The sequence below is a fragment of the Dermochelys coriacea genome, chromosome 1 (assembly GCF_009764565.3).
Source record: "Dermochelys coriacea isolate rDerCor1 chromosome 1, rDerCor1.pri.v4, whole genome shotgun sequence".
NCBI classification, from domain to species: Eukaryota; Metazoa; Chordata; order Testudines; family Dermochelyidae; genus Dermochelys; species Dermochelys coriacea.
Window position 1 is genome coordinate 299444943 of NC_050068.2, and position 18625 is coordinate 299463567.

Genomic DNA, 18625 nt, shown 5'->3' on the forward strand with positions numbered 1-18625 from the left:
ACCCTGACGGGACCCAAGCTGATAAAATATCAACCAGCAATGTGAGGACTCCCTGACTTCCTTGACCTGTATGCCCAAATCTGCAGCCACTCTCTTTAAGAGTTACTGATAAGATGTAAAATCATCAGGAGGAGAAGTTGCCTCCAAAGAAAAACAGATTGTCTGGAGAGGACAAAGAGGAAGTCAAGACTGAAGGAGCTTGAATCTCTTTTCCAGGCTGTTCCTCTGCTTCTGGGACCTCTTCCTGGTGCTTGGTACCAGGCCTGTATTGGACCCTTGAGACAAAGCAGCCTGATGTGCAGACATCCCCCTTGTAGACAAGGGCACTGAGTTGGTACATTGAGGAGAAGATCTGGAAGCTGGGGGAAACCCTACTGGGTTTCAAAATGGTCACTGATATGGGGACAGACCTCAATGACCCAGCCATATATTCCCATGGAAGCTCCCATTGTGGGGTCACAATGGTAGGCTAGGGGAGAGGATCTATGAGGAGACTGGTGGGTCCTGCTTCAGACTTGTGAGATGTAAGATCCTACATCCAAGGCTGATGATGAAAACTGTCCTCCTTCTGGCCACTAAGGGATCTATCTAGTCAGTTCTGGGGACCAGTGCTGAGAACCGGGAGTTGGACAAGCACTGCCAGCAATGCAGGCTTCCCCTTGCACCAGACCGAAGGGCCATCTGACCAGGAAATAGGCAGCTGTGGTACAATAGGTTGAACTGTTGGTACCAGATGGGGCAATGGTGCCAAGGGATCTGAATCTTGCACTGATGAAACCGAAACCGAGAGGCAGAGCAGATTTCTTGCTGCTTGCAAACTCCTCTGGGGAATCGGTACTGAGGGTATCATGTTGCAGTACCGATGAAGTTGATGGTGCTGCTTCTGGCACTGGGGCTTGATGATGCTTTTTGCAGTGCCAAAGCCAACTGTGCTAACTTAGACACAACGTCTTTTGTATGGTGATAGTGGAACAGTGAAAGCAATGGTGTAACTACAGTTGGCTCTTAAGGTCTCTTATCCAGAGCAGCGCTGAGCAAAGCAGAGAGGGTAGCCAGGTGAATAGCTGTGACACCTCCAGGATGAGCATAGATTGGACAATCATCCATAATGTGGCTCTGATTCGGAGGTATGCTTAGATTTCAGGTGCACTCAACTCCTTCTCTTCATTCTTACTAAACTTGGAGGGTGGAGATCTGTACCTGGTTGGCGCCTCTTTTGAAGTCTTATATTTTTTTCTTGGCACAGGTGAGGGAGATAGATTCCAGGATTTTGATAATGCTGGAGGCATGCTTCTCACTGGAACTGCAGTACTTGGCATCACGTTGAACCAGGATGGCTCCAATGGTAGCCCGAGGGTTGTCTCTAGCAACAGGCATTTCAACGTAGTCTCCCTATCCTTTTTCATTCTCTGCTTGAATGGACTGCAAATCTGGCACCAGTATATTACATGTTTCACCCAGGCACTTCAGGCAGCTATTGTGCCAGGCACTCACTGGCATAGGCCTCAAGCAAGAAGCACATGGCTTGAAGCCCAGTGATTGGTGCAAACCTTGGTGCCATTAGCAGAAATCCTGAAATGAGGAAAAATATCAGAGCTGAAAAAAAATCCTTTTTTTATTTTTTTTAAAAAACACAACTAAAACTTACTAATGTTACTAAAAAAGAAAAGGAGTACTTGTGGCACCTTAGAGACTAACAAATTTATTTGAGCATAAGCTTTCGTGAGCTACAGCATTGCATCGATGAAGTGAGCTGTAGCTCACGAAAGCTTATGCTCAAATAAATTTGTTAGTCTCTAAGGTGCCACAAGTACTCCTTTTCTTTTTGCGAATACAGACTAACACAGCTGCTACTCTGAAACCTGTCATAATGTTACTAACTATATTATGCACAATGTTGTACACCAAGCTGAGAGAGAAAACTGTTCTGGAATTGAACAGGGGCTCCAATGACTTTCACAGAAGGTAAGAAAGAACTGAGGGATGTTAGAAGTTTCTCTGCCCTTTATATCTTCACGCAGTGACGCATGGCAGCTGGGGGAGCTCGAGCTGCACAACAGGCACCACTACAAAAATTTCCACTGGCTGTGGTCTGGATGCACAGACACCAAGGGTGGAATGCACACGTGCAATCATTTGGAAAAGAACATTTACTTTTCTTGCTATTTTTCCTTAGAGTAGGAACTAGATAATTCTCCTGGGGCTTTCAGAACTTCCCAGAAAATGGCTTTTTAATTAAAAGAATGTTACATTAATGTAATGGTGAAAAAAAGGGGAAGATAAAATATCTGTTGTAAAGATATGAAAATGTTGTAAAATTTAGAGAATTAACATATTTTAACTGAAGAAAGTAATTCTTGTGGCTGTATAATGTTGGCAGCCTATAGTTGCCATGTTCCTGTTTTAAGAATACTGGATTATAGTGAATAACAGATCATAAAAACCTGTTATAAATGCCTCTAGGCAGGATCAGCCTCTGCATTTTCCTTTCTAGGAACTATTTTAAATAAATAAGATGATGAAAAGAATATAAAATGTGGTTTATTTCACTTCCTTCCTCTTCAGCCAAATCGCTACAATGGTTTATTGTTTGTCAGCTAATCCAGTGCATAGATAATGATTTAGTAAGTATTGCATATATGTTTAGCCAAAGAATGACTCTACCTGGATGTTTAACACTAACCTTAGGTACAAATAATTAAAAAACAATAGAACTGCAATTCTTCAGGGAAATGGCTTCCATTATTAGCTCCTGGAATGTTCTAGGTTTTAACTGGAGAAAAATATCTCATTATTTGGCAGTGAGCAACTAATTGTACATCATTCCTGATTGCTACTGTACTACTACATTATCTTTTAGAAGGGCAGACTGCAATTGTTCTAAATGCTATGATTTGCAACCACAAAACACTTCACGAGGTGAATCATTATTATAGTTAATGATGAATATTTGATAATAATTAATGTATTAAATGTCAGTAGCCATCACTTACTACCAAAGCCTGGTTTAAAGACTTCCCTTCAGAAAATTCTTTATGTTTAATAGACAGCAACATTAACATTCGTAATTCAGAAATTTCTTTTTTAAATACCACAAACATTTTCATTTTAAATATATTAATTAATTTTAAATGAACATTGAGTATACACAGTAAAGAATAATTAATGGACACATTCTATAATGATTGGGAGAAAAGTTAAACACAGAGATAAAAGCTGTAAATTCACATGAAGATGGGGCTCTGTACACCTAAACTGGGCACACTTGCACTAGCTAAATTCTGCTCCCAGCTACACCAGTGAAAAGCCAGAGTAACTCCATCAACAGCAAAACTATTATTTGACTGCTCTGCCTAACTCTTTCAAAAGGAAGCAACACAGGAGCAAAAAATGGTCAAACAGTCTAATCAAGAACTACAGGCGTACTTTACTCAGATGCCAATTTTCTCTGTCTGTGCACTGCAGTAGGATTTATATCTTATCTAGTAAAAACTATTCTGTGTATAAGCTGCAAGTCTGCAAACAGATGGAGGATTTCATTAGCAAAGAGAATCAGAATTTGAGGTGGATGGAAAACAAGGATTCCATTTCATGGAAAAAATAATCGAGGTTTAGAAATTTAGTTTTGTTCCATATTGGAACAAAAACGAGACCTTTCAAAATATTTGGGGGTAGGGGAAGGAAGCGTAAGAGAGTGTATGATTAGGCTAGCTAATAGCCTAGTGGCTGAGTCACTCTTCTGGTAATTAGGATGACCAAGTTCAAGTTCCTGCTCTGAGTTGAGAAGAGGAGGGATTTGAATCTGGGTTTTTCCATATCATAGGTGAGTGACCTAACCAAAAGGCAATTCTCTCTCTTCTTCCATCCTGGACCTAAGAAGGTTTCGACAAGTCAACATTTTCTGACAAAAAATATTAGATTGAAAAATTCCTGACTAGCTTTACTCAGAACACAGAGCTGTTGAAAGCCCATCAGGAGTACTTTTGTGCCTTTGTGGAGCTCAGTTTAAGTTAATTGGGCTCTGTGCATGTATAAAAATCTCCTTTTCCCATTAATCCAGTTAGCCCAGTCTTGTAGCTATTTTTGTTTGAATAAACCATGTTTACAAGGAGCTCCAAAGAAATATTAAAATGAAGCAGAGATATGGATACTATTGATGGGTGCTGTCAAGGCACTTCGAGTGCAGAAGGTGGGGGCCCACAAGGATTTGAAAAATTAATACTGGCCACTCCAGTCTGGTATTAAACTCCCCAAGTTACAGCTTTTCTCTGACCTTGGCTTGATAGATGCTTCCACCACCAATGTGCAGAACCCCTTTGAGAACCCAGGAAGGCGCACTTGGGAATTTCTTCCTGTGTGGTTCCCTCAAGCCCTTTCACACCCCCCTCTGGGGAAGAGCTGAGGAAAAAAAAAGAAAGCAGCTGTTGCCACCAGCTAATTAATCAACATGTGCACAAACTCTTAAGACACAAAAATCCAATTCTGTTCTTAAAAAAGGTAAATATTTATTAATTAAAAAAAAAGAAGAAAATACATCTGGGAATTGAGGCATTGGCTAGATTTAAAAAAAAACCTACAAGGATTAAGCATTAAGAATAGCTTGAGGTCCACCTTAAAGGTTACAAGCAAAACAAAAGCACTTGGGGTTCGCACAGAGGAGTCCACAAGCCATAAAGAAATAAAGAGAGATAAACCTTATCACATCTTCCTAGACATTTCCTGATCTACTTACATACCTGGGGTTCAAATAAGTAGTTTCTAGGTATGATACTGAAGATTTTTCATACCTGGCCCCAAGCTTCATAGAATCATAGAATATCAGGGTTGGAAGGGACCACAGGAAGTCATCTAGTCCAACCCCCTGCTCAAAGCAGGACCAATCCCCAACTAAATCATCCCAGCTAGGGCTCTGTCAAGCCTGACCTTGAAAACCTCAAAGGAAGGAGATTCCACCACCTCCTTAGGTAACCCATTCCAGTGCTTCACCACCTGCCTAGTGAAAAAGTTTTTCCTAACATCCAACCTAAACCTCCCCCACTGCAACTTGAGACCATTACTCCTTGTTCTGTCATCTGGTACCACTGAGAATAGTCTAGATCCATCCTCTTTGGAACCCCTTTTCAGGTAGTTGAAAGCAGCTATCAAATCCCCCCTCATTCTTCTGTTCTGCAGACTAAACAATCCCAGTTCCCTCAGCCTCTCCTTGTAAGTCATGTGCTCCAGCCCCCTAATCATTTTTGTTGCCCTGTGTTGGACTCTTTCCAATTTTTCCACATCCTTCTTGTAGTGTGGGGCCCAAAACTGGACACATTACTCTGGATGAGGCCTCATCAATGTCGAATAGAGGGGAATGATCACGTCTCTCGATCTGCTGGCAATGCTGTCCTGTTTCTCTAGAAGAGCCACCACACAGACAGACAAAAGGGGAGTCGTTTTTTAATTTTAAAAAGTTCTAGCCTTCCCATTAGCTCTTTTGGCCAGGTGCCCATTCACTTCCTATTACCTAGGCATAGCAGTGAGACTTTTTAACCATTGACTGGTAGAGCGATTAGAGAACAGCTACTAAGAGGGATTTTATAGCTAATGGCTGGCTGGGTGTCCATAAAAGGGACTCCTCCTAGCCTCGCCTTCATTTATCACAGGTGTCCATACTCAATTAAACTGCTTGTATTTGTTTCAGTGAATACTTACTGATAAGATCAATGAAGTTTAAATTGCTTGAGTTACTTAATTACAAATATTTAATAATATCTAAATCTCATTTTAATCATTGCATCTCACAAATGAACCCACCTTTTTTGATGCAATCAAAAGAGTCTTCCTGTACCTGGTGATAAAATTATACTAGGATAAGCCCCATTCCAGTAGTATATAAACAATAGCTGATATCTATATCTACTTTTACAAATCCCACTTGGTCAATATTAATGTTTTTAAGGAGCACCTGTTCAAGCTTTTCGACTGTATTTCTTAGATCTGCATTCAATAGAGCAATGAGTGGAAGCTATTACATTCTACTTTGTGTCTTCCATCTTTCTGGCATACGATATGTCATGGTTCCAGGGTGGTTGAACCTCCTCTGTCCCCTTTCTGGTGTCTCTAAGCTACCCCCTCAAGCCTTAGGCTTTGTATCTTTACTTCTGCCACAGAATTTTGTAATTCTTCCACTCTTACACTGACCCTTGGGCTGTTGTACCCTTTGTAACAACCGTGCTTACCCTGCCGCTCTGGTTGAGTTTGGGCAGCTGCAATTCCTTCCTTTGGGAGTCTGACCAGAGGCATACAGTAACCAGACAGCCTTTTTAAAATAATTGTTTGTTTTAGCAGTAGGAACAAAGCATTAGAGAAAAAAGGATTTAAAACAATAGTCTACGTGCGTGTCTCTCTTATGTAAAGGGGATGGTATCGTAGGCAGGCCTAACTTCTTTAGAGACTCCTAGCGAGTCCATGTGTGCCAGTCTGTTTTCCCTGCCTTTCTCTCAAAAGATGTCCCTTGTAATCCTGCTATAGTTCTTCTGTGTTCCTAGGCTTTGACCTTTCTTGATCCAAATCAGTTGTGCAGGTTTGCTTGAGTTGCAAGTGAAATCAAAGCTAATAGTTCCAGCACCAACAACTGCTACTTTGAACCATTCTTTTCCTTCCTGCCTGTTTCTTCAGACAGACACCTGTTGAATTAAACCAATAGAGTCATACAGAACACACCTAAATAGCCAGATCAACACACAATATTCTAAATCATTACAGAGCAGCTCCAAATTCGTCACGTTAGCATTTTACATAATGGCTGATAATTTGTTACTGGCTAATGAATCTGTACACACTTTGTTTGATATTAGAGCCAGTTGAATTTGTAAGGCTTTATACACTGCTATAAGGAAACCACTTGAACCAGCTGCTTCCCCATTTTTCAATCTCTTGAATGTCTTCCACTACTTTTCTGACAGTGCTATCTAAGATTGCGGTAGTGCCAGAATTATGCTAAGTGCATTCCATTAATCTGGCCCAAACAGCACATAATTTATAATGCCAAAGCCATAGGGAATGGTGGGGAAAGTAATACAGTGTGCAAACAAAGTGATCAGGCACTTTGTACATTTGTACTTATTTGTACATTTTTAAAGTTACATACATTTCCCATCCCCCAATCTCCATCCACAATTTGACCCCTTTGTACTTCCCCCCACAATTTTCCAGCTGCAATTCCAGTGTCCGTACACCACTCCTGTGCTTGTACATTAATGAGAAATTTGCTCATAAGATAAATAAATAGGTAAGTAGCTGACTGCTTTCTTGTTAGCACTGCAGGAGGAGTGGGTATAGAGGAGGGATTTAAATTCAGAATGATTGCTTTGTGAAACAGCTCAGGAAGTGTGTTCCTTAATCTGGAAGAAAGAGCAACAGTCTCCTGAAATAAACATAGCAGGGGAATTTTATTCACATGACGATGAATTGCAGTTCTTAAGTGGGACTCTCTGGGCTGCAAAGTTTTATATAAAATTTGACAACCATGTTTTATTTCTCATGAGATTTTTTGCATGGTTTGTCCAGTAACATTTTTTTAATATCATGAATGGAATTTTGTTTCCTTTTAGTTTTGCATTGCTAAAGTTAATCCTCTGTGGGTGTCATTACCTCTGATATAAAGCATTATTATTGGATTTATGTGCAATTATTCACACATTTCTAGTTAGTTAATTTCTAAAATGTTAATTTTCTCTTTGATTTTTATAATATCTTTATAAATTATCAGCCTCCTTTTCTGTTTGTTTTTCTCCAGTGACATCACTTCCTTTATTAACACATCCATGTTCCACAGTTAGGTACATATCTATTGGAGCATCCATTCTTAAGTGTTGTGTTGTTTTTTGTTTTGTTTTTGCTGTCCTACCATGTACAATTAAATACAATCATCCTGGCCATCAATTCTGTTATTAACTTTAAACAGAAATCATGCAGTAGTCCCCACTCCAGCACAGCATTTAATCTTAAAGTTAAATAACTTTAAGCCCATGTTATTTCAGATCCTTCTAGAACATCCATGATTCTGATGCTGAATCACTTTAATCTATTTTTCAGTTTTAGATGCAAGATAGAAAACATCTTTTGCAGTTTTTTTTCCTAAGCAGAAATGTGCTCTTGACCCTCCAAATCCCTGATGCAGAACTCATTGCCTCAAACATTTTTGGAGGAAGTCTATGTGGGTGCTTGAGACAAGTAAATGTGTTTCCGTTTCCACTGTTTTATTAATCAGCACTTTCTGTGAGGCTTAATTGCTTGCAGAATCTCTTGAGCTGCTTTACACTGAAGCTCTTCCTTAGCCTGTGTCCTGTGGCCTCAACTGCTTTGCAATTGAGATTGACCAGAAACTAAGTTCTTTGCTGGAATGTTTACCAACTCCTTTGTCTGAGTTCACAAGTTTCATTTTTCTTTCAGGAAAAAAGTTACATATTTTGGACACAGGAAATACCTTCTTTCAGTTTATTTTAGCCAGAGGCCTGAGAACAGGAGTAGAATGCTGGCCAGAAGGGGTGAGGTTATCCCATTCTTAACAGTAGAATTGATGAGCATTGATATTCTGAAACCAGTCAAGTAACAAAATAATACATGTTGGCCAAGTTCAAAATAATACAAGTGCCCAAGTCTTCTGGGACATCATGTTTTTATTAAAATAAATTCATAGATTCCAAGGCCAGAAGGGACCGCTGTGATCATCTTATCTGACCTCCTTTATAACACAGGCCATAAAACTTCCCCAAACTAATTCTTAGAGCAGATCGTAAAAATTGTCATGAGTTTTGGTAAATTGTTTCAATGGTTATTTACCCTCATTGTTAAAAATGTACACCTTATTTCCAGTCTGAATTTATCTAGCTTCAACTTCCAGCCACTGGATTGTGTTATACCTTTCTCTGCTAGATTGAAGAGCCCATTATTAAATATTTGTTCCTCATGAAGATGTTTAAAGACTGTAATCAAGTCACTCCTTATCTTTCTCTTTGTTAAGCTAAATAGGTTAAGCTCTTTGCTTCTATCACGATAAGGCATGTTTTCTAATCCTTTAATCATTCTAGTGGCTCCTCTCTGAACCCCCTTCAATTTACCTGCATCGTCTTGAATTATGGATGCCAAACTGGAGTATTCCAGCAGCAGTGCCAAATACAGAGGTAGAATAACCTTTCTACTTCTACATTGATGAAGGAATGAAGAATTTAATCTAGTCAATTTACTGATTAAAAATATCAAGTCAAAGATAACAATATAGCACAAAATGCTATTTGAAGTAGGAAAGATACGTTTTGGCATCATTACACCTGAAAGAGAAGATTATTACACTTACATGTATGGAAGTATTGAAAGAGAAACAATCTCACTACAGGTTTCAGAGTAGCAGCCATGTTAGTGCATCCGATGAAGCGAGCTGTAGCTCACGAAAGCTTATGCTCAAATAAATTTGTTAGTCTCTAAGGTGCCACAAGTCCTCCTTTTCTTTTTGCAAATCTCTGTACAATTTTAGATTTTGCTTTATTAAGCATGTGTTTGGCTGAGGCAGCCTAATTAGTGGAACAATTAAAGATGCTCACTCCATGACTGGTTATAAAAAGTGTTCTTTCCTCCCTTCTGTTGCACTCCACTGTGAATTATCACCAGAATCTGCAGTACAGCAGAAACCACTGTGCCCCAATGTGAATGATGGAAACTTCAGCTGAACAGGGCAAGGTGCAGCCAATTTCTATGTTGCTCTTGGCTGCAATAGTCAGTGCTGCAAAGCTTAAAGTGGGTTTTCAAAAACCACCACAAAGCAGAATGCAGAGCTTACCTTTTCTCTTGCTACTTTTGTCAGATTCATTCAGATGCTTTCACTCGAGAGCCCAGTTATAGACATGATTCACACATTTACATGCTTATACAATGTATTCATTTTATCATCCCCCCACCTCCCACTAGTTTGGATCGGCTCCAAACAATACTATTGGCTAAGAGGTCTTAAAGTTTCAAGTCAAAGTAGACATAGTCTCAGCTTCAGCACACTGTATCTTTGCCAGCATTAACCATAGTATCATACAACGGCTTTGGGGGTGATGATGTGAATGGCATATATTGAAGAGCTATACATTATGGGCTTTACAAGTCCTTCCTTTAGAAGGCCAGTCATTGTGGGAATGTTTAGTTGCATGCTGGATTTATTGGGTAGGACAAAAGAGCTTCTTTCCAGAGCTCAGCCAATGGTTGGCTACTCAAGTTTCACTTTCATCAATGTGTTACATTCAATACATCAGCTAAAGTGCCAGCTCAACAGAAACCAATCTCTTCTCCCAATGAGAAGCAAAATATTTTCTCTCGGAAGTGACTTGTCATTTAAAATATGAGTGGTAGGATTATAACCTGTTTTGACAAAGATTAAAGGCTAGCTTCATGGAGTACTTGGCTAGATTCTGCCACTTCTTTAAGCTATAGGACAATCCATGGAGGACCTACCATATGTTGCAGAACTCTGGATCACTTTACTCCTAGGTGACATGGTTCAATAAAGAACTGTATTTATCACAGTGCTGACATACAGGAGTTCTTACTGAAGAATGCAGATTTATAACAGAAAACTGTTGACTTCCTGCACTGACCCAGACAGCACAGAAAACTTGTTGTGCTGAGTCAACACAATTTCATGAACATAATTTCTACGAAAGGAAACAGGATAACTCTGGGTAGTTTAATTACTAAGCATAAGAGCTCTGCTGCATCAGCAAAATCCCTTTTCAAATAGCTTTGCATGTACACATCCTGCTTCCCTCTTTGAAACTGTACCCTATTTTGTACATTTGTAACCTGCATAATAATGTGGAAGGAAAAGAATCTGATATCCATCTGTTATACTGTTAGTATTGGATTTTGTTCTTTCTACAAAATGTGCCACAGCAAGCAATTATTTGAGGGAACAGCCCTGCATGAAGTCAGTGTGTGCACTTTCATTAGAGGGTGGCAATGTGGCCTAACAGTTACAGGCAGAAATAGAGTTAGGTCACTGGGCTTTGCCACAATGTGTCATGCCTCAGTCTCCCATCTGTGTAATGGGGATGCTGATTTAACCACCATCACAGAGATCATTTAAAGTTTTCCTATAAGTGCAAATACTATTTGTTAGAGAATTTCAGTAATAAGCATAGTCAAGCAATGATTAAAACTTGGGCTTCTGTACAGTAAAAGGCACACCCTAACACAAAAGATCTTGACTGCAACTTATAAACAGCACCATTGGGTGATCAAAATAAGGCTAAACTAAAAAAGCTCTTTGTATCTCTTTGGCCTGAGAAGAGAATCCACATCCCAAAATCTGGGATGTAATTTCCCCCACTCCTGTGTGCAGTAGCTCTGTATACTCAATACCACTGTGAGAATTCAATCAATAATGGTGAAGACTATAAGAAGATAATCCCAGGAGTGGGACACCTAACTGCTCTTTGTGCCTTTAAAAGTTTCCTCTTTTGAGAACTTAAAGAGAGACAAGGACTGGAAGTCCACGTGCAGTATATCTATACCTGAAGGTGAAACAGAATAGAAACTCTAACAAGACCCTCCAAGGCACAAATAGAACTGGCCCTACATAGAGCCCTCAGCAGGGGAAGCGGAAGGTGTTCAGTTGTCAAATAAAAGCATTAAAAAAATTAGCAGATGCAAACAACAAATGAAGCCTGGAGGCAAAGTGGAGAGGAGCTCTGCAACAGTGTGAATAAACTGGGCATAGCTAGGTAAACATGGTGGGACAAGGAGTGTCTGCTCAGCCTCTCCTTGGTGAAGTCCTAGAAGTGGGTAAGGACTATATGCAATTATACTCACTGGGCTTCTGTGGATATGGTCTCCCACACATACCAGTCCTGTGAAGGCTACCGCTGGCTTTCTAATAACTCTGCAATAGCTGCATCTTGGGGCTGAGCGGCTCAGTCAGAAAAATGTGTTAGATGGGGAGGGAGGTGGAGGATTGATTGCAGGAAGCTGTGTTAACTCCAATCCTCAGACTACCTGTAGATAGGGGGTTCTTTTCAGCTGTAGTGGGTGCTTCATGGCTGAGCTATCAGCCAGCTGTGGTGCTGGGGAATGTTTGACTCCTTATTCTCTTCTCTGCTATTTCTCAGCCGGGTAATGTATAGGGATGTGTGAGGAGGTATTATTAAGTTATGCTCAGTCCTCTTGAAAAACATTCAATAGCAAACCAATGGGAACAGGAGGTGAAAGGAGAAAGCTCTTTGTAATTAGACAGATAGGAGTTTTAATTTTCTATTGGAATTTTTAGTAACAAAAGTTAAAAAAAATTAACCTATAAAAATACCAAGCCCTGGCATGATCCCGTTAGCTATAGAATTCAATACATATATATTATAAAAGGTGTATTTTACAAACTGTAACAGGACAAAATCAGTGTTGGGTTTGGCTTGGCCTTGGGTACCATGGTATTGGAACCTCTAAGTTGTGAAGGCTTGGACTCAACGGTTCCCCTTTTGGCCCAGCTCTATAATTAACATATTTTAAAAAGAGTGAAAATGACTATTACCATTGGGCCTTAAACACTAACTGAATCTTCTGAAAACTAGGCTGTAACATGTAGCTGGTCAAGTGATGTAGAAGCAGCACTGCAGACCAAAGAGCAGAGAAGACAGGTGTCTGTTTTTCCCCAGTTCAGTGAAGCTTGGGTACAATCATTCAATAGGAGTTGCTAAATATCTCTTAGGTGGCGTCTGGGGGAAGGGATTGGCATCATCTCCATGGTTTGTCAGTCATACCATATTATCCAAAAGAAGGGACCAGAGTCATCGCCACTTGAAGTAAGGGAGAAGTTTTCAAGGGAATTTCAAGACATCTTTCAGGCCAGGCTTGATTGGACTGGATACACGGAAATAGCAAACAAAAAAAAAGTATACATTGAATAGAAAAAATTGCACCCTTTCTAATTGAAATATGAAAGGTATTTTTAGATTTTCATGTTTTGTCTATGTAAATCATGGCCCTTTTTGAGATTCCCCTTTTCCTATGTATTCTTGAAAAATGAAAAGAAATGCTGTATGACACAACTGGGGGAAGTAGCCGCAGAGAAACAAAAGAGGACTCAAGCATCATTGGAGAAATAATCTGAGGGAGGTGACCAGGCAGTTTGTGTGAGTTATTCCTGCTGTCTGAACAAAAAGGAAGGTTCTGTTGTGGCTTTGATAGCCTAGTACAGGTAGAGTAGTTCCACTGAAAGGCCTATATGAAAGGTGAAATGTAGGTTACAGGATACACAACTGATGAAAATTGCTATATTTTTTACTCCTGTCTTACATAGCTACTGAAAAATCTCCTTAATCAGAGTTTTTACAGTGAGTTGAAACAGAAATTCCAAAGCAGAATTAAAAATAAAAATACTTGGAACTTTCAAAAGCTTCATTGAAACATCTGTGGAATACCTGGTGCTGTTATTTTAATGATACTTCCAATAAGAAATCAGCCATGACACAATCAAGCCAGAAACATCAGATCTTGAGTCACAGACTCTCAATGCTGTAAGAGTATGAAGGTTTTCCTCGTGTATTACCACAAGCCCAGAAGTTTGGAGAACCAAAAAAGATCAGGATAAAACAAACAAGAGCAATGGAAGCCTCCTGTTCCCTGTATCTCTGACTGCAGCTTTGATCTTGTCTTGATGTATACCATCAGGATGACAATATGGCTACTCCTTTGCTCATTATTTCACAAAGGAATAATTACTGTTAGTGATCTGTTCATATTTCACACTGGATTGACTGGAGATTATTTCCTATTTTACTGTACAAAGATTAAGAACACTTCTCTGACAGACTCCTACTTTCTTTGTTGGAAACGCAAAACTCCCAGCAGTTTCAAGAATGGAAAAAGGAACACAAATTTGCAAAATGACTACCAGTTTCACTGACAAAGATGCTAGTTCTCCTATTGCCACATTTAGTGATATTAATTCAAACCCAATGAGATGCTGAATTTGCCTCTCAAGAGGCACTTAGCATCTCACCAGATGAAGCCCTTACATCTGATATCACCTCTTGAAATCAGTGGGATTGCACAAGGTGTACATCAGTGCCAAACTCAGCTCCTTTTGATCAGCTTTAGAAAATGGATCTCTTGGTAATAAATCCGTTGGAACGGGAAACATTACTGATCACAGCTGTTCTTCTTGGTTAACCCTTGACTCCTGTGATGCTCCAAAAATCTTTCACAATAGAACGTTTCCGCTATTAAAGCTGTAAAAATGGTGTTTCTTCACACCATTTTTCACTAAGCAAAACAATAAAGAGCCACTGGGTTTTTAAATCTCCTGTTAAATTCAAAAGACAGCTTTTACATCTTGAGTAACATTAATCCATTTATTTAATTATAATTTATTTTTCATTCTTAAAAAGGACAAAGCATGGTTCTGCTCTACTAAATTAAAAAATATAAGAGAAAGAGTAACTAAAACAAATTCAAAATTCATCAGTATTAAGTAATATTAATATCAAGTTTCCTGAAGTATAAAGAAACAACAAATGTGTCTATCTAAACTTTAATTATGAACCTTGCGTTTTAAAGCAGATGATACATTAGTTAGTTTTGTTGACAACAGTTTGAAACGGAAGGTCCCTGTTTACACAGTTGTGTAAAACAATAAAAATCTGGAATTACCAGATCAGTATGAGATGTTGTAATCTAGCTCATCTGTGTTACAGATTTAAAAAAAAAAGTGGTTTTACCTTCCAGATCATTTTCATCCAAAAATTAAACAGTTTTGCTTCTTATATCATACATTAGAAAAGCAAAAGGCAATCATGCATTTGGCAAAAGATTTAGTTGTGGTTGTACATTATATAAAAATGAGTGATACTGCATAAAAACCAAAACAAAATAAAACAATCTTTTGTACAGAAGGCTTACAGAGTTTTAGTTTCTGTTACGCATGAAAACAGCTCATTTTTCTTTCAAATAACTATACAGTTTATGAAATTCAGGGTGCTCTTACAACTTTTGACATTCTTCTATAGAGAAGTTATCACTTTCACCTATTTAAAAAAGTTTAATCTCGGAACAAAATTAAAATTAAACTAAAATAGTATTATTGATATTTCTTAATGAAGACTCTAAATGTTTACAGGTAAATATATAGTACAAAATCATACAAATTAAAGAAAGGGATGTAAAGTATTAATAGGCCTATTCTTGCTTCATGTAAATAGTATTATTATGGACCTCTACAGCATCAGTTCTAAAAAGATAAACTCTATCTCTAAATAGCTAGCAAGGTTGTGCTAATAAAATATGATTCAAAGCTTATAATTCTTGAAGCATCAGACATTGCACTATTACTTGAGCCAGCTGATTCAATATCACCGTGTTTCTTCAACATTCACACTCAGACTAAGTTCTCAGCACACGATGGAAAAAGAAAGAAATATGCACTTCTTTAACAACTTTTAAAAAACCACGGAAACAGTGTAGACACAGTCAGAACAAAAACATTCTCTATCTCCTATTGGACTTCCATTTTTGCAAAAGCCATAGGTGACATTTAGAATCAGATCAGCTGGGATCTGCCTTTCATTTAACATCTTCATATCTTTCAGCATTGTATCAGACAGAGAAATAGTCTAAGAACTTTTAAACTCTTATTTACAGCACTAGGAACAGTAGAATAATATCAAGTTATTGAAAAAAAAGCATATTATTCCAACTGCAGGGCTTCACTAAAAACTTGAATCTGCAGCATAAAAAAATAATCAGAATAATTTTTTGTTACTGTGCTACTTTATTTTTGCCATTTTACTGTATATGGTTCAACATATTATTATAAATGTGTCAAGTTTTAAAACACAACTTAAACATTCTATCGTTGAATTTTCCAGTGGCTGATCCTATACTGGACTCCATTTTCGAACTTTTAACATGCTCTTCCAATATCTTGAGGGAGGACGGGCAATTATGCTGCTTGTATGAAAGCCAGAATTTCACACTTAAAATCAGCGATAACTGAATTATTTAAACAATAATTCCTGAGCAGAGTAAAAGAAATGGTATCAAGCTGCATATGCTGCTGCCACTGATGTTCTTTGTGTGATCAAACTGAAATAATCTATTACTAATTAAGAAAAACACAATTTGTTTGAAGAGCATTTTTTTTAAATGTTGCATTATAGGAAGTAAAGGGCTGGAAAATCCTTATAATTCAATGTTGCTGTTAATATTCAAAACTGAACTCCCCAAATGCATCTAAAATAAAAATTCCTTGTAATGGAACCTAGTTTCAAATGCTCTCAAAGTATATTCAATTGCTTCAAGAAAAAAAACTCTAAAAATGAATTCAGTGTTTTTGCTTTGACTGTATCCCTAAAAATGTGAAATCTCATAAATGATGATAGGGACATTCAAAAATATGCAGTACACAAAACATATAGGATAGTACAGACAGACGTCATTACTCTTACATTTACCACACACAATCAACATTTCAATCTCTATTATATTTCACAATTTGTTATTCAAGTTAAAGCACCTATGTATGGTGATTTTACTTTCACTGTACAGCCTATGTTATTGGATTTTAACACTGTAACTTGCCCCATTGGACCAAATCATGCAACTGTCACAAATCAGAATAAGTGTTTTATAAGGCATTTCGGAACAAGTTAAAAATAATTTCTTATCCTTTCAAAAGTTGATTCACTTGATGGAGGAGTTCCTGGATGCCTCAGTCCTCTTAGAGTTCATCGTAAATCAGTAGGGTAATTTTTTAAAGTGTAATTTATTTGGCTTAAGATGGTGCCACAGGAGTCAAAAAGAATAGTCGTCCTCACAGGTTTGAAGGGTGTCCTTTACACTGGGCTGAGGACAAGATAAATCCGGAGACATTCAGAATTCCAAGTAGGCAAGGACACCAATGGCAGGCAGCAATAAGCCAAGAAGACCAGATGATACTCCAGCAGCACCTACAAATAAAAGAGATATTGCAATTTTGTTTTTATGTGAATGATCACCACAAATTTAGATGCAGGCAATTATTTAAGGTGAGAGATCTTGAAAATCAGCTGGTGCATCGCAAAGCATCTTCTACCTGTATGGACAATTAAAAATGGATAAAAGTCACCACAATATTACTAAGGACTCAGTCTTTCATTCTGTGTGAGCTGTTTATTCAGCATGTTTATATAATCAGTGAAGCCATTAAGATCACATGGGTGTATTTTGGTTTGGATGGTACAGCAAGCCAGGAGGCTATACCAGGAGGCAAAAGGTCAAAATAAATATTTAAACACGTGAAAACAAAATGAGCAGACACTTTGAAATGTGATGAAGCAAAGAGATACCTCCAGAAATGTTAATGTTGTTATGATCAGTAATAACCTGAGAGCTGTCACAGAGCCTGGGTCATTTGTTTACCTGCTGGATTATGAAGTCCAGATGGCTAATCTCTAACAGTACAGCATTTGTGTGTATATTTCTGTTAAAAATCACATGGTCTCTTTTAAATAAATATGTTAGGACAAAAATATTCAGTGACGGTTTACAGTCTTTGTGTGATTTTGCTTTGAAATACCAAGCATAAAAATGATACTATGTGCAATGACTTTTGTTGTCTTGGTCCAGCTTCCTGTAAAAAAAAATCTACTTTATAAAGCCACAAATGACTCTATCTGGCAACCTTGCTGTCAATCTGGGGAGGAATGAATGGTGAAGAACAAGCTATCCTCTCATCCCTCGAGATGGTTCCTGTAAATCAGGATTGAGGTAGATTAGTTGGGCAGTGTGGAAGAAGGTTGCACTGTTGTCGTGGGTGGTGTACTTCGGCTATGGATAGAAGACTTCAAGGTGGATCCAGTGCTGTCAGTCCCTGTCTATCTAGATTTTTATTCTGTGCTCATCTCCATTGTATTTTAGCACCTAATCTAGTATCCCTCTCTATGCTTTCATTAAATTCTAAACAAACCTAAAAGGAGAAGTTACTCACCCAATGCAGTAACTAATTTTTTGAGATGTGTCCCCCTAAGGATGTTTCACTTCAGGTGCACATGTGTTCCATGAGCCTTCGATTGGAGATTTTAGGTAGCAGTGCCCGTTCGGCCCAACATACACTCTACTCTGCCTTGTGCTCTGCAACGTGGCTATTTAGAGCTGCGTGGGTGACCCCACTCAGTTCCTTTCCTACTGGAATGCTCCACAGCAGAGGGGAAGGAGGGCAGATAGTGGAGCACTCATACAGACACACATCTTGAAGAACTACAGTTATTGCACAGGGTGAGTCATGTCCCTATGAGTTCTCCTTTTCAGGTGACTACTGAACAGTACCCTCTAAGGAGGGGGGGAGGCGCTTCACAGTCAAGTCCAAAATTGAAGACAGTATAGTAGAGCCAAACATAGCATCAGAAGCTGAGTCATGAATTATTGTATAATGTTTAGAAAAGGTGTGTATGGAGGTCCCAGTTGTGGCTCTACATATTTCAGCAATGGGAACATTCTTAAGAAAAGCTACTGAAGTAGAAAGATCTCATTGAATGGGTTAGTACTCTAGAATGAGGTTAGAGATCATGGCACTCATAACAAAAGGTAATGCAATCAGATGTCCATCTAGAGGGAATCTGCTTGGAAATTCGAGATC

The 18625-nt window shown here is 38.6% G+C and overlaps 1 protein-coding gene across 8 annotated transcripts in view; it reads right to left on the reverse strand.

Annotated features, from left to right (window-relative positions):
• Window positions 1-15600: 15600 nt before the first annotated feature.
• CNTN1 (contactin 1) overlaps window positions 15601-18625 on the reverse strand; it is a 434625-nt gene continuing 431600 nt past the window's right edge. For all 8 annotated transcript variants that reach the window (XM_038373409.2, XM_038373417.2, XM_043494720.1 and 5 more), the window contains one exon: window positions 15601-16958. In XM_038373409.2, the coding sequence (XP_038229337.1) occupies window positions 16882-16958 (77 nt within the window). In that variant the 3' untranslated portion in view covers window positions 15601-16881. The remainder of the gene's footprint in view (window positions 16959-18625) is intronic.